This window comes from Schistocerca serialis, chromosome 8 (assembly GCF_023864345.2).
Source record: "Schistocerca serialis cubense isolate TAMUIC-IGC-003099 chromosome 8, iqSchSeri2.2, whole genome shotgun sequence".
In the NCBI taxonomy this organism is placed as follows: domain Eukaryota; kingdom Metazoa; phylum Arthropoda; class Insecta; order Orthoptera; family Acrididae; genus Schistocerca; species Schistocerca serialis.
In genome coordinates, this window is record NC_064645.1 from 317,669,438 (window position 1) to 317,687,172 (window position 17,735).

Genomic DNA, 17,735 nt, shown 5'->3' on the forward strand with positions numbered 1-17,735 from the left:
CTGGGCGAGCCAGAGCTGTGTGCGGCTGGCCGCCTTGCGGGAGATCGAACAGGTTTGCTTGACCCTGTTGCGATGATGACAGACGCCTCGCCCAACAACGCACTACGTTTCCAGAATGAAATTTGCATTCTGCAGCGGAGTGTGCGCTGAAATGTGTCAGGCATATCAGCGCACACCCGGCTGCAGAGTGAAAATATCATCCTGCAAACATCCCCCAGTTCTGGAAGGTCTGCAGGAGAGCTTCCGTAATGTTTGGAATGTAGGAGACCAGGTAATGGTGGAACTGAAGCTGTGACGACCTGTCGTGAGTCGTGCTTGGGTAGCTCAGATGGCAGAGCACTTGCCTGCGAAAGGTTCCGAGTTCGAGTCTCGGTCCGGTACACAGTTTTAATTTGACAATAAGTTTCAACTCACAATGTTTAAGTTCACTGCCAGATCTCCGCAGATATTCTGCCAGTGTCTATGAATATCTGCGATGTTCTAGTTATGCGACGAAAGAAACTCAGTGACAGTTCTTTGGTTGGAACGCACCTCTGTTGCAGACGACATTTTGAAGGCTACGTATAAGGCTGCCACCCTCCGGAACTTAATGAAATTACAGTGGCCGAAGTGGTAATATTTCATGATGTCGCACAACAAATTCCCCACTTTCTGATCCGAAATAGATCGAGAAAAAAATTTGTTGCATTACTTATTGAACGCTCCTCGTAGATATACACTACTGACCATTAAAATTGCTACACCACGAAGACGACGTGCTACAGACGCGAAATTTAACCGACAGGAAGAAGATGCTGTGATATGCAAATGATTAGCTTTTCAGAGCATTCACACAAGATTGGCGCCGGTGGCGACACCTACAACCTGCGGACATGAGGAAAGTTTCCAACCGATTTCTCATACACAAACAGCAGTTGACCGGCGTTGCCTGGTGAAACGTTGCTGTGATGCCTCGTGTAAGGAGGAGAAATGCGTACCATCACGTTTCCGGCTTTGATAAAGGTCGGGTTGTAGCCTATCGCGATTGCGGTTTATCGTATCGCGACATTTCTGCTCGCGTTGCTCGACATCCAATGACTGTTAGCAGAATATGGAATGGGTGGGTTCCGGAGGGTAATACGGATCGCCGTGCTGTGTCCTACCGGCCTCGTATCAATAGCAGTCGAGATAACAGACATCTTATCCGCATAGCTGTAACGTATCGTGCAGCCACGTCTCGATCCCTGAGTCAACAGATGGGACGTTTGCAAGACAACAACGATCTGCACGAACAGTTCGACGACGCATGCAGCAGCATGGACTATCAGCTCGGAGACGGTGGCTGCGGCTACCCTTGACGCTGCATCACAGACAGGAGCGCCTGCGATGGTGTACTCAACGACGAACCTGGGTGCACGAATGGCACAATGTCAATTTTTCGGACGAATCCAGGTTCTGTTTACACCATCAAGATGGTCGCATCCGTGTTTAGCGACATCGCGGTGAACGCACATTGGAAGCGTGTATTCGTCATCGCCATACTGGCGTATCACCCGGCGTGATGGTATGGGGTCCAATGGTTACACGTCTCGGTCACCTCTTGTTCGCATTGACGGCACTTTGAACAGTGGACGTTACATTTCAGATGTGTTACGATTCGTGGCTCAACCCTTCAAAGAATGATTCAAATGGCTCTGAGAACTATGGAACTTAACTTCTGAGGTCATCAGTCCCCTAGAACTTAGAACTACTTAATCCTAACTAACCTAAGGACATCACACACACCCATGCCCAAGGCAGGATTCGAACCTGCGACCGTAGCGGTCGCGCGGTTGCAGACTGTAGCGCCTAGAACAGCTCGGCCATTCCGGCTGGCCTCTACCCTTCATTCGATCCCTGCGAAACCCTAAGTTTCAGCAGGATAATGCACGACCGCATGTTGCAGGTTCTGTACGGGCCTTTCTGGATACAGAAAATGTTCGACTGCTGCCCTGGCCAGCACATTCTCCAGATCTCTGGTCAATGGTGGCCGAGCAACTGGGTCATCGCAATACGCCAGTCACTACTCTTGGTGAACTGTGGTATCGTGTTGAAGCTGCATGGGCAGCTGTACCTGTACACACCATCCAAACTGCACTTGACTCAATGTCCAGGCGTATCCAAGCCGTTATTACGGCCAGACGTGGTTGTTCTGAGTACTGATTTCTCAGGATCTATGCACCCAAACTGAGTGAAAATATAATCACATGTCAGTTCTACTATAATATATTTGTCCAATGAATATCCGTTTATCATCTGCATTTCGTCTTGGTGTAGCAATTTTAATGGCCAGTAGTGTAGATGATGATGACTCGACCCTCCAGTGTAGGCAGTGGTCACATAGAAACTGCAGAAAGGAGCAGCGCACTCACCTGGAAATTAGAGACATGGATATGGGAATGGTGCTCATGGAGCGGCCCCCCATGAGGTATTCCTCGACATTGGCAGCTGGCGCGCAGAAGCCGTAGTAGACGCCGATGGCGGCGCTCACTCCCAGCATGCCAGCGAACACGGCGTAGTCCACCGCGCCCATCAGTGGCGCAGCTCCCGTGGATGAGTCCATCCTGGGCTCCAGTCGTGGCGGCGACCCCTACGTGTCAGGCAGTGCTGTGACAAAAAAAGATCAAAAGCACAAATGTAGAACTCTGTTTCAAATGTTCCTTTAAACAGGAAATTCTATGAGTAGTGGTTCAATTTTCTTCTGGCAGAACTGCAAAGATGAATGATATGTATTGCCTGGAGAAAAGTAGAGAAATTAGAAGGGAAGGAAGATCGAAGTGAAACTTCGCAGACTGAGAGGTTACCCCATGTTATTCCAGTAATTACATACTCGAATCAGATTTACGAAGAAGTGAGCAGTATGAGCCCACTTATCAGTATGACGTGGCAACCCTTCTGCCCTGGATGCAGGTACTGATTACGTTAAGAGTTTACAAAGCCCATGTATCCTCTTCAGTGACAAGCTCGCCTACAACTACTACAACTGGTCCTCGGTATTCTTAATACTGTAGCTGGGAGGGCGTTGATGTCAGACAGATATTGTATTGGAGGGAGATCTGGGAATCTTGCTGGCCTCAGTATCACGCCGACAGATCACACAGACAAGTGCCAAGTGTGAATGAGCGTTGTTCTATTGAAAAATGGCTCTATGACTTTTTCGCATGAGAGGTAACATATGAGCATGTGGGGTGTCCGTGACGGTCTGTTGTCTCGTAGTACCCTCAATGACTACCAGCCACGACTTATCCAAATTCGTACCGGATGGTTCACCACACCATAGCACAAGACGTAACACTGCTACGCCTCTCCAAACTGGTAGACGTGTAGTATCTCAATTTTATTTTGTACATACATCGTAATAAAAACTCATATCACTACGTAATATTGAATTGATTTTATCACCTACGATGAAATAGGGTAAGGTTTACATTACTCTTCGCGTTTTCTTTTGTCTCCCTCTTTTCGAAAGGGGAGGCGATACCAGTCCATGTCCATCAGCAGTAAGAAACAGACGATTTTTGTGATGAAGTCCGCCGTTAACTGATATATGCCATTATATGTGGTGTAACTAGCATTAACTAGCGTGGAGTAATTGTTATGAATAATTTCACGAAGAAAAATATAAAGAGTACGTTCTTGGGGAAATAATACTATGCTCGAACTTGAATAAACAAAGTTACTTTTGTGTCTTCTGTATTTTACTAATCACAAGGGATTTTCGTGTTCCCACAGTCCTGCACAAAGAGGACCAAAGTATGAATGATCTATTTTATGACATTCTCAGACCCATGAGGTAAGCAACACAGTTAATTACTAAAACATTTTTATTACGGTAAGTCAAAAGTATTAGCGAGCTTTGAACTGATGAACAATTGTAAACTCACGACTGATGGATGTTATGAAACTGAACTGAACTAATGAAGTAATTTTGTTATTTGAATTTTATGTGAGTAAATATTTGTCAAAATTAACTAATTCGGTTTGCAAATTTTGTTACATGGACTATACTGATACGGTCCGGGACAAGAGGAACAAACATCCACTTCAACGAGCTAAAAATAAAAAAATAACCTTGTATGGCTACAAAAGTGTAAGTTGAAATTTTTTTATGCGTATCTTGAACTTTGTAGTACCAAATTCTCTACTGAGACATAGCTGTTCAGGTTTCATAACAATAAAACTGAGAAATAGGAATGCCTGTGATGTGTAGAAGTAATTTGGATTTTTTATTAAATTTAGATAAGTTTGATAGTGTTTTGTTCTTTATATGTTCCATTGTTCGACATAACACAATGAAATTGTTTCCATAATTTGGTCAGCCATTGTTGTACACTATTAACCTATGAGCCCCAGCTTAATTGGAGTCACCCTAAATAAGTTTGTGATACAGAGTAAAGTGATTATTTTCAATTTTTTTGACATGAGTCATATACTGATTTTAACATGGAATACATAGTCGTATTGCGTGCAGGATGGATGATGACTCGTCAGTTACCGAATCTGAAGCTTCGTGTGATAGTACAACTGTGCAGATTACCTACGGAAAAATGAACCAACTCTAGGCATTTTCAACAACATTTCAACATAATAAACCAGCATGGGCAAAGAACAAATCTGTATGAACAAAAAAAAACGAATAACAGAAAAAGTCAATAGAATAGATTCAATTGCAGAAAAAGTCAACACAATAGATTCAATTGTGGAACACATGAACACAACAGAGTCAGAACTACAAAAGACTTACCTACTCATAGCTGAGCAAATCTGCTTAAATAGTGAGGAAGCTACAATTAAAGAAACCGATAAATAACTGTCTTGCTGAGCGAACAACATTTCCGACGAGATAGAAAAGCACGTTGGAAGTAAGCTTGAAGAGCAAGATTCCTCACTACGAAAATAAATGTCCAATTAGTCTGCACAAAAAAGTAAAGATAGGAACCCATATATTTTCTGCGATCAAAGCAAACTTGTTAAATGTTAAAAGCAAAGTCATTACAGCACTCCAAAATGATCTACGAGACATGGGCTGTGCATTTCCGAGGTCACATAAAGGGGATTAAAAAACTTTAATGTCAGCCACACCGATCAAATGAACAATCTTGGTCGAGAAATGAAATTAGTGAATCACAAAATAACAGAATTAAAAAATAACTTGAAATTTTTGAAAGTCGGTGAGTCTATTTTCGATTAATCTAGTGTAGGTGGCCACATCAACAGAGGTAACAAGGCAATATGTGTGCTCCTAATGAAACAAAAGCAACGTCAGGAGGGAGGGGGGCGGTGCATATTTCATGGAGGAAAATAAGTTCAGACAATGGAAATTTATGCATTTTCACTGGGATAATGAGAGATCCATCATATTGTCTTCGTAAAATCATTCTGAGGTGTCATTTCTAATAGCTAGAATCACACACAGAAAATTAAGTTAATGGCCGGATACATGCAGGTAAACTCTGCGATATGGGCTACGAGATACTCACCTTATGATGACTTCAACAAAGCATTTTTTCGAAGTACTGGTCAAAAGAACATTAAGAAGCATTGCGTTAAGATGTGTTTAATTCTGTGTTCTTACGTCGAGAAATATTTAAATAATACAATGTACTAGCGGGAAGAGATTGCAACGGCTAATGTATTAAAAACATTAAAGGGAAAACTCCCGTTCAACATCCAGGAAAAATTTGTGACTGTTTCTGACGATAAAGTGCACGAATTTTTATCCACAATCGATAACATCGATCTGCTAGTGGAAAACAGGCATAGCAACACGAACAATGGTTTTTCAATAACAACTGGGGACACATGAACAAACAGAATGGGCTATGCTTGCATGAGAATTCACGAGAGTTACAGGCTCCACTGATGCCTGAAAACACTCATGGAAAGTGCCATAATAATGATGAACTGATCTCACGTAGATCAAGTAATGGTAATGCCTAATTCTGACCAGACAAATTATCCCCAGTATGCTGGTCGATGGGTGTTTGAGAGGTGCAGATCTTAATGTCCACATGTGCTAAAATGATGGCGTGGACATTAGGGATGAATTACAAGCTATCCTTGAAAGCCATCCCAACTTATAACCTACAGAGAAACGTTGAGTTATCACCGTTGAAACTGAAAGAATTGATACAGTGGCACTTATTTATAAAAGGGCTAAAATAACATTTATCTCTACAACCCTGTTCAGAATAATTTCTGAAATCAAGAAGATGCCAATATTATCTGTTAGCACATGTGGAATCCTAGGTGTTGTAGGCACACGGAGGCAAGATGTTAAGCTGCAGACCTATCTTGAAGTAAAACCAGTAGTGTGTCGCACCTTCTATATTGTCCTGGTGACTGATTGCATCCTAGATGCCGATTATCTTGCAGGGAAGTACGCAATGATCGACATTTCTTTGGGAACATTAGTTTTACGATTAGGTGACCGTACCTTAGAGGTAAGGCAAAGGCCAATTCCGTCCACAGGTCTTCTTGTTAACACCTTAAACACTTGCAGTTTCAGTGGTGCAATGACAGCCATTGAGAATGAAGTATCTGAATCGAGTGCTGCTAGTGAACATTAGTGAGTCAATCTGCATGGAGTCCTGACTAAATACAGCGTCATTTTTAGGAAAGGCCTGAAGTCTAAGGTGTACGTTGCCAACCAGTCTGCTGTTATACTGCATCCTACGGGCAAAGAGATCCGCTGTTACGAAATAAATAAACCAAATGTTACGTTGGGGAATTATTACACCACGCAACGAATCCATTATAACTTCTCGCAGTGAACATTTATGGGTCTCTTCCTGGACAGAAGGTTGGCTACCACTATGTGGTAGCACTGCATGACGTGTTTAGCAAATAATTCTGGCTGTATTTAAGAAATGCGACGAGAGAATCTCTTATTAGACTATACAAGCTGATTATTTTTTGACAGTTGACAACCCTGAGGCACTACTCTCAGACAGAATCGTTGCTTCCTGTGACCTTTACCAGATCATCCACGGACACATTAGTGTCGATCTGACCATAATAAACGGAAGAGAGACTCATCAAAGAACGCCTCATAATGCCATTCAGTGCCCAAGTCAGTTTCCCTCTACAACTTTCAAACTCTCTGTTATCTATGATGTGACTTCTCTTTTAAACGACGCATTACGATGAGATCCCTAGTAGGCTTTCAATAATCTGTTCCGGATGGTTCTTGGTAACACTCTGTTGTCAACTCCGTCTGGATTGTCATCCGGCTATTCACATGAGCCAGCCGAACAGTGGCACGAGCTTCTCGTGGTGTAGTCCTTCCGGAAGGTCTCGCGCCTGCTCTGCTCGCTACACTGAGAGTATCTCGTCAGCACTAACTGTGCAGCTTCACTGATGTATAATGCTCCCGTGTTTCTTTCTTTCTTTCACTGGTGCCATGTCCCGCACTGACGCAGGATCGGTATTGTTAGGAACGGATTTGGTAAGGTTAGGATGAAGGGGTGGCTGGATGCCCTTCCTGCCGCCACCCCGTACCCCCCGGGACAGAATTAGTGAACCCCAGCTGTCTGCGTCTAGTGTAATTCATGGAATAGTGCGAACGTGTTCAGATGTCGGCGACTCGTGTAACTGAGGCGGAACATGGGGACCAGCACTGTATTCACCTAACGGGATGTGGAAAACCGCCTAAAAACCACATCCAGGCTGGCCGGCACACCGGCACACCGGCACTCGTCGTTAATCCGCCGAGCGGATTCGATCCGGGGCCGGTGCGCCTACCCGAGTCCAGGAAGCAGTGCGTTAGCGCTCTCGGCTATCCTGGCGGGTCGTATAATGCTCCCGTCTCCCTCATACCAATGATTCTCCTTTGCTCGAAGTGCTTAAGATGGCGATAGGCTGCATCTGCACATCTATTACTGCCGTGTCATCATCTGACGAAATCTCTCTTTCTCACCCGCTTTCATGTTCATGTATATTTCAACGTTACTTGCGCGTCCTTCTTTTGTCGTTTAAGTAGCTTTGTGATCTTCCCATTTCTGTTTTGTTTCTGTTACTTGTTTGATCATAATCAGAGTGACTGAACGAGAAGCTATGCTTAATTATGTCTTACAGAGGGCCGAGCGGAGGCGCTTCTACGTGAAGTCAGGATAGCTGTATAATATTATTAGAGTTCAGTCTTTTATTCTGTGTTTACAAGTCGTCGTTCTCCGCACAAACTTCATTTGTTGATTATTCAGCTGCGTGTTGGATTCCAGCTGTCATCTGTTGAGTCAGCTCAGTGGTAGCACGCCCAGGAGATGTCAGCGACATTGGCACCGCGGCTGACTGTCGGCGAGCAAGCGCTGCCGTTGCCCAGCGCGAAGTGGTCTCGGATGGGCTGCTGAGGTCTGCTCACTCCGAATTCTACGACACTTGATGACCCATTCGCGATGTACGTGGTGTTGGTAGTCGCGTCTTCGGTTGATCTCCTCCCTACCCCTGGAAGGGTGTCAGCACCAGAAGGTGCCTATGTGTAGAACAGGGAAGTGGACCCGAAGCTGTCTTGTTGCTAGCTTTTGCATTGACACGTACAGGCAGCACTCTGCGATGTTGTGTTGTCGGAAAACAATCACTTTCTTCATCGGTAGATGGCAGGCTGCAAGCAGCATGAAGTTCATCAGGTGAAGGCCATTATCTAGAGTACATCTTCGTCTAGTTCGTAGACTGTGCTGGAGCATCTAAGACCTAGACTCACTACAGCATTGCAATCACGGAATCGAGTGTGCTATTACTGTGAATGCCATCGATCCCAATGATCAACTCACTACGAGAGCTGCAGAGGTGGAGTATTTAAAGGGAGCTAACGTGAGGCTATCATGCGAGGAATGGTTCAAATGGCTCGGAGCACTATGGAACATCTGAGGTCATCAGCCCCCTAGAACTTAGAACTACTTAAACCTTACTAATCTAAGGACATCGAGCGGTTCTAGGCGCCACAGTCTGGAGCCGCGCGACCGATACGCTCGCAGGTTCGAATCCTGCCTCGGGCATGGATGTGTGTGATGTCCACAGCAGTTAAGTCCCATAGTGCTCAGAGCCATTTTTTGACATCACAAACATCCATGCCCGAGGCAAGATTCGAACCTGCGACCGTAGCAGTCGCGAGGTTCAGGACTGAAGCGCCTAAAACCGTTTGGCCACCGCGGCCGGCTATCATGCGAGGACTTGGGAACCAAGTCCACTGGCGACCGACCACACGATAGCCGGCCGCGGTGGCCGTGCGGTTCTAGGCGCTACAGTCCGGAACCGCGGGACTGCTACGGTCGGTCGCAGGTTCGAATCCTGCCTCGGGCATGGATGTGTGTGATGTCCTTAGTTAGTTAGGTTTGAGTAGTTCTAAGTTCTAGGGGACTGATGACCTAAGATGTTAAGTCCCATAGTGCTCAGAGCCAATTGAACCATTTGAACCACACGATAGCCGGACCTGCTGCCCGAGTAGTGACTACGCACCAGCAGCAAAGAAGAAGACCTCACTAGTGACACCAAGAGGACAGTTCAGAAAAGAGAAGGAAGAAAACACATAGGCAGCTGAGGAACAGCAGTGTAGGCCGCTTTACTTACGATGAAACATGGCAAGAAGCCTTAAGAAGTCACGAGCTGGGCGCCATGGCGCGAGAATCGATTCGTAATAACCGCATGTCTCCTCTTATTCTGCTATATTCACTTAACAGGCTATTAACTGGTGTCAGTCTCTTGCAACATCTCACGAGCCAACGAATATGCTTGTCTCGCTTCTTTGGTTTTCTGCCGCAGTCTCCTTTCTACTGAATTCGTATCCTCCTCGGCATACGGTGTCGTAATGTGTCCCACTTGCGACAGACTGGCTCGCTTCCTGCCTTGACCTCTTTCTCTGGCATGACTTGTGTTTGCTTGAGGCAATTTGAATGAGATTTACCACCCCTTTACTAATCTGTGCCGTAGCAGCCTGAGAGTACGAGAGCAAGCTGATGCCTGGATCTCTGTCAGGATAGTCTCCTTAGCTGCAACGCACGTGTTGATTTTAATAAGGACGAACAGCACTGTGTGGAGACCTGCTAAAAACTTGGCCAGACACGTTATCGGAGTTTTAAACCTCGCGAAAGACGAATTTTGGGACGATCATCAGCCTTTTGACTTCGTATTCTGTTGCAACCTGTTCACCCCAGGGTATCATTTGCACTCAGCGTCCTCAGGTATTGGCGGGATATTGTCATATCTATGTCTACCCTCACAGTTGTAACCTCTACTGGTCCCTCTAGCACCTTGTCACGTAGCCTGCTACTTTCCTCGTTGATTCTACGGGGAACATCCTCATTGCTTATCTTGTCAGACCATCTAATATTAGAAATACTGCTATACGATCATATCTCAGCTGCATGGATATTATTTTTCATTTTCCCCTTAGTCCATGGCACATTACTCCTTGCTTCTTTCGTCATGTCTTCATGTCTTCTTTTGCTTTTAAGGCAGCAAAAATCCTCCACTTTGCCTACTTCGTGGTCTCCTGCAAAACCGGAGAGCTTCTGTTAAGTTTGGAAGGTGGGAGATGAAGTACTGGCGGAAGTAAAGCTGTGAGGTGTGGTCGTGAGGCGTGCTTGGTTAGCTCAGTCGGCAGAGCTTTTGCCCGCGAAAGGATAAGGCCCCGAGTTACTGTCTCATTCCGACACAAAGCTTTTGAGCCGTGCTGCAGCTCGCGTTGGTGCTGTTGTAGGTTTCGGTCCTCTGTTGGTGGCGAGACTGTATCGTTTAGTTGACATGGTTTCCGTTGTTTGTATTCTTCTTGTGTTGACTGGCGCCACTTGGTTCCGCAAGCGTTGCCTGTCCGCTAGTGGCAGCAGCGGCGTTATCGATATGTAGTAACTGTGGCCCTATCTTTGGGGTGAACAGTAAAATGTGACACAGGAAAATGTAATGCAACCGATGAGCATATATTAATGATTAGTCACTGCAATCCACCACAATTCTTTCCTATCTAAGAATATCTGCCCGGAGCGATTTAAGGTAGGACAACTGCATAAAGGTAGCTGTGGGAAAGTTAATGTTAAACTCAGATTTGTAGTAAGAAACCTAAGGAATTGTTAGTATCTAATTAATTCTGACAACTCTTTAAGCATATGTCTGTAAGACGGAAATAAAGAAATCTCACACAAAATTCTATTAAGTTTACTTTTCTTCAAGATTATTTTATGCCAAAGTAAGGTTTTGTCCTAATAGGATTGCCTTGGTAGGATACCAAAAAAATGAAAATATATTACGAGGTTGAGTCAAATGAAAACCTTAAATTTGTAATAACAAATCGAAATTTCGCGCCCTTATCCTGTAAGTTGTAAGAGTGCTACAAACAGTGCGCAGAATGGCCTGTAGGTGGCAGCATAGTGCAGATGCACACATGCCGTCGCAGTATCAGTATTAAGATGGCCGCCCCACTTGCGACTTGCACCAGGGAAGAACAGTGTTCTGTTATTCCGTTTTTGCGTAGTGAAGGTGTGAAACCTATTGAAATTCATCGACGAATGAAGGTTCAGTACGGTGATGCATGTTTGTCACAACAGCAAGTCTACGAATCGAGTAGGAAGTTCGCAAATGGTGTGGCTTCAGTGGAAGATGCTCCTCGTCCAGGTCAGGCACAACGAGTTGTGACTCCACAGAACATTGCAGCAGTTGAAGCCATAGTGAAGGAAAACCGCCTAGTGACAGTGAATGACATTGCAGCTCATGTTTACAGATTAGTCATGGGTCAGCACACCACATTGTGCATGATCTGCTCCAGTTTCACAAAGTGTCTGCAAGATGGGTGCCACGACAGCTGACTCCTGAAATGAGAGAACGACGTGTTGCTGTTTATGGAGAACTTCTTCGGCGCTTTGAACGAGAATGCCATAAGGCTTCCTTGCAAGAATCGTTACTGGGGACGAAACGTGGGTTCACTTCCACCAATCGGAAATGAAGAGAGCGAGCAAGTAATGGCGCCATTCCTCAGCACCAAAACCAAAGACGTTTCGGACAGAGCCATCAGCAGGGAAGGTTATTCTGACTCTCTTTTGGGACAAAAAAAAAACGCCATGTTGGAGCATTACATGCCTAGAGGGACCACTGTCACCAGTGCATCTTACACAGATCTACTAAAAAATCATCTGCGGCCTGCAATCAAATCAAAGCGACGTGGATTGCCGTCAGCATGCGTCCTTCTGCAACATGACAATGCAAGGCCCCACACTGCCCGTACAACAGTTGCAACAATTACAGACTTGCATTTTGAGTGTCTTCCTCATCCACCATACTCACCAGACCTCGCCTCAAGTGATTTCCATGTTTGGACCACTCAAAAACGCAATGGGAGGAAAGAAGTTCCGTTCTGATGAAGAGGTGCGCCGCGCGGTGCGCGAGTGGATGCGCAGACTATCAAAAGAATTTTTTTCTGAAAGAATTTACGCACTTTGTAAGCGATGGGGGACTTACATTGAGCGTGGGGGAGATTATGTTGAAAAGCAATACAGCTTTGTACCACTCCTGCACAATAAATAATATTTTAAAAAATATTTAAGGTTTTCATTTGATTCACTCTCGTACTAATGTCTGTGACTCGTAAGTTAAGAATTATTTTGAACTTAGTTACTAGTTTTATAATTTTATATTTCCAATTTGATTTCATCGATGTACACGGTTTATTTTTAGTTACTGGCACACCACATCAATGCAGGAGGGGTATTTCTTATAGTTCAAAAAAAGATTAACAGTTTATTAAGCTTGATGTTTGGCTATTTATGTAAAACCATTAAATAATTTTTTGCAAAAAAAGTGTGCTATTTTCTATGTTGTTGCTTTCATTCTCGGGTTGACAAACAAACTGCTACTTTCGATAATTCTTACCCTTGTTGGAATAAATTTGTAGGTAATTAACGTTAATGAAAGTCAAGTAACATATTTCATTATAAAAAGAAACGTTGCGTCTTGTGACTGCTTCTAAATCAAACACAAGTATGGAACTACAGTTGTTGTTGTTGTGGTCTTCAGTCCTGAGACTGGTTTGATGTTGCTCTCCACGCTACTCTATACTGTGCAAGCTTCTTCATCTCCCAGTACCTACCGCAACCTACATCCTTCTGAATCTGCTTAGTGTATTCATCTCTTGGTCTCCCTCTACGATTTTTACCCTCCACGCTGCCCTCCAATGCTAAATTTGTGATCCCTTGATGCCTCAGAACATGTCCTACCAACCGATCCCTCCTTCTAGTCAAGTTGTGCCACAAACTTCTCTTCTCCCCAGTCCTATTCAATACCTCCTCATTACTTATGTGATCTACCCATCTAATCTTCAACATTCTTCTGTAGCAGCACATTTCGAAAGCTTCTATTCTCTTCTTGTCCAAACTATTTATCGTCCATGTTTCACTTCCGTACATGTCTACACTCCATACAAATACTTTCAGAAATGACTTCCTGACACTTAAATCTATACTCGATTTTAACAAATTTCTCTTCTTCAGAAACGCTTTCCTTGCCATTGCCAGTCTGCATTTTATATCCTCTCTACTTCGACCATCATCAGTTAATTTGCTCCCCAAATAGCAAAACTCCTTTAGTACTTTAAGTGTCTCATTTCCTAATCTAATTCCTTCAGCATCACCCGACGTAATTCGACTACATTCCATTATCCTTGTTTTGCTTTTGTTGATGGGAACTACAGTATAAGATGTGAAATAATATTTGTGCAGCCCCATCAAAATGCTCAAATATGTGTGAATTCCTAAGGGACCAAACTGCTAAGGTCATCGGTCGCTAGACTTACACACTACTTAAATTAACTCTGGCTAAGAACAACACACACAGCCATGCCTGAGGGAGGACTCGAGCCTCCAGCGGGAGGTGCCGCGCAATCCGCAACATGGCGCCTCGAACCGCGCGTACACACCGCGCGCAGCCCCATCAAACTCAGTCTCTCGTAGCTATCTTTCATAGTCATACGTCTCTGTACGGGAAGTAGGGTATTGTATACATAAATCAGGGGCAGTATGAGCATGTAGTTTCCGTTCAAATGGTTCAAATGGCTCTGAGCACTATGGGACTTAACTTGTGAGGTCATCAGTCCCCTAGAACTTAGAACTACTCAAATCTCACTAACCTAAGGACATCGCACACATCTATGCCAGTGGCAGGATTCGAACCTGCGACCGTAGCGGTCTCGTGGTTGAAGCGCCTAGAACCGCTCGACCAATTTCGGCCGGCGTAGTTTCCGTGGCGGACAGTCCGATATCAGGAAAAATCACTGAATTGACGCGGCTTAGCAGCCGAGTACTTTACACTGAGGTAGCAAAAGTCATAGGATAGCGACACGCACGTATACAGATGGATTGTACCGCGTACACAAGGTATAAAAGGAAAGTGCATTGGCGGAAATGTCATTTGTACTCTGATGATTCATGTGAAATGGTTTCAGATGTGATTACGGCCGGACGACGGGAAGTAACAGATTTTGAACGCGGAATGGTAGTTGGGGCTAGACGCATGGGACATTCCATTTCGGAAATCGTTAGAGAAATCAATATTCCCAGAGTCACAGTGTAGAGTGTGACGGTAATATACAATTTCAGGCATTATTTTTCACCACGGATAACCCAGTGGCCGACGGCCTTCGCTTTAAGACCGAGGGCAGCTGGGTTTGCGTTAAATTGACAGTGCTAACAGAGAATCAACATAACCGCAGTAGTCAATGTGGGACGAAGAGTGCGGCAAAATTTGGCGTTATTGGACTATGACAGCAGACGACCGACGCGTGTGCCTTTGCTAATCGCGCGACATCCCCTGCAGCCCCTCTCCTGGGCCGACCTTGGTGGCCGAGAGGTTCTAGGCGCTTCAGTCTGGAACCGCGCGACCGCTACGGTCGCTGGTTCGAATCCTGCCTCGGGCATGGATGTGTATGATGTCCTCACGTTAGTTAGGTTTAAATAGTTCTAAGTACTAGGGGACTGATGATCTCAGGTGTTAAGTCCCATAGTGCTCAGAGCCATTTGAACCATTTGAACCCTCTCCTGGGCTCGTGACAGTATCGATTAGACTGTTAGAGCCTACACACTGGAAAACCTACACCACAAAATCCTACATCGGCAGCACTTCCGTAATTATGGACTGTTATTGAGGCACAATGCCTGAATATTTCTGCAAGGCACTTCCAACAATTTGTTGAGTCCATGTTACGCCGTGTTGCTGCACTACGTCGGGCAAACGCAGCTCTCCCATGACTTTTCTCACCTCAGAGTGAATCATGCTTAGTGCCACCTTGGCCCAGAGGAGCCTAACATTCACGATATCCGTCAGTTCGATTCAAAATGCATCACATCTTAAGCGGAACTGTTCGTGTCTGAGGCAGATTCCGCACGCCCGTTCTTGTGCAGCTACTGGTGCGACCTTGTGGCAATTCAGTAGGCTAACGTGGCGTCTATTGGATAATGGAGACCTAATGAGGCACCACGATGTCGACGCAGGAGCGCCACTTAAGGACACGTACGTGCTATCGGCACGCCATCCGCCATTCAACGAGTTCTCCAAATGGCAGTAGCTAGTGGCCAGAACTTTATTTCTAACTAGCATACCCGGCGAACTTCGTTCCACCTCTGAAAGTCCTTATATGTTATAGCTGACCCGGCAAACGTTGTTCTGCCATATAAATTATCTCTAGTCTATAAGAATAATGTATACGAGTAACACAATGTATATATGTAACACAAGAGCCGGCCGCGGTGGTCTCGCGGTTCTAGGCGCTCAGTCCGGAACCGTGCGACTGCTACGGTCGCAGGTTCGAATCCTGCCTCGGGCATGGATGTGTGTGATGTCTTTAGGTTAGTTAGGTTTAAGTAGTTCTAAGTTCTGGGGGACTGATGACCTAAGATGTTAAGTCCCATAGTGCTCAGAACCATTTTTTTTTTTTGTAACACAAGAGCCGTTGTTGGCGGGAGCTCGTGACACAAACAATAACAATGGCCGAAAACTGTGTAGGGTGTGAGAAAAGGGTTAGGGGGAAGTCTGGCAGTATCGGCCACTATTAGTTCTAGCGTTTCTACGGTAGATCGCGCGGATTTAACAACTGCAGCCGATACACGGCTCGTCAATGAGCATACAAACATAGCGGCTATTTCGTGTCGAAACGTGTTCGCCAGCATTATGAATAAGGCCAAATTCACACACATCGATTTTTATCGTACGTAAAATATTGTACGATTAAATTCTTTTAGAGGAACAAAGGAGAGCATAGGAACTTCTTTGGTCCACTAAAGGAATTTGATCGTACGATATATTTCCGCACGGTAAAAATCGATGCGTGTTCACTAGGCTTAAATGTCGGTTTGGCGAATTTCGCATGCTACCTACTTAAACTTCTCGGTCTAGTTAGTCGATTCAAAGAGGGATATTCGAGTCGTTGCTTCTGGCACGTTTTCTTCAATTACTTATATATCGAATAGACAACTGACGGGGATAACTGATCAAGTGATAATTGATCAGTTATCGATTGGGATTGAAACTTATTAAATTACTAAAAACGATATTAAAAAATAGAGGTTGGTGGTAGAAGGGTGAAAATTTAGAATTGCGTGTATTTTGTAATGCCACATCATAAATAAAAATAAAAAGTTCTGTCCAAAACAAAAAAGAAAAAAATTTTTGGGATGCACCACCCTTATTACTTAGGGATAGGAAAAATAGATTACGACCGATTATCAGACGTACCGAATATACATGTAAAATTTCATCAGAATCGATCGAGCCGTTGATCAAGTGATAATTGATCAGTTATCGACCAGGGTTGAAAATTATTAAATTACTAAAATCGGTATTAAAAATATGGGATGGTGGTAGAAGGGTGAAAATTTAGGGTTGCGTGTATTTTTTAATGCCACATCATAAAAAAAGTTCTGTCCAAAAAATAAGAAAAAATTTTGCGGTGGACCACCCTTATCACTTAGGGGTATGAAAAATGGATTACAACCGATTCTCAGTCGTACCGAATATACATGTAAAACTTCATCAGAATCGATCGAGCCGTTTCGGAGGAGTATGGCAACTAACACTGTAACACGAGAATTTTGTATATAATGGTGTATGCGCTCACACCCTTGCTGCCCTCCCCCCCCCCCCCTCCCCCCCCCCTCCCCTCCTTTTCCGTGTCCCACAACCTGTCTTTTGAGACAAAAAGAAAGCCACATTTAACTGAAACTTAAGATTCCGGTACAATATGTACGTTTTAACTGAACTGCACCGATATAACTATAATTAGGCACATTTATTATACAGCATGTTTCAAAAAGAACTACCTGATCTTAAAACTCGGTAATTATTGATACAAACATACTACAAACATGGAATGAAATGCATAATACCCAAAAATCTTAAACGTTTAGCAGTGTTGTTACAAATGCTCTGTGTGTCCACTAACTGCTGCAGGAACAACATCTAGACGACAGCTAAATTTGTTACAAACTTTAGACAAGGTATCTGCTATTACAGAAGCTATAGCGGCTGCTATCCTGTTCTTCATTTCTTCTATGGTTCGAGGTAAAGGGGAAATGAAAACACTATCCTTCACATATACCCACAAAAAACAATCGCATGGGAACGTATCTGGCTATCTTGGAGGCCAAGAAAGCAAGGCAGAATCTAGGAGTCCCGTGGGCCCTATGCAGTGTTGAGGCAGGGTGTCATTGAGAAACTGACATATGTTCTGCCAGCGTGGTGGAGCTCCA

The 17,735-nt window shown here is 44.4% G+C and overlaps 1 protein-coding gene across 2 annotated transcripts in view; it reads right to left on the minus strand.

The window, feature by feature from the left end:
* The window catches only part of LOC126416411 (sodium-coupled monocarboxylate transporter 1-like), a 182,116-nt gene that overhangs the window by 138,850 nt on the left and 25,531 nt on the right, over positions 1-17,735 (minus strand). For both annotated transcript variants that reach the window (XM_050084126.1, XM_050084127.1), the window contains exon 2: positions 2,391-2,625. In XM_050084126.1, the coding sequence (XP_049940083.1) occupies positions 2,391-2,581 (191 nt within the window). In that variant the 5' untranslated portion in view covers positions 2,582-2,625. The remainder of the gene's footprint in view (positions 1-2,390; positions 2,626-17,735) is intronic.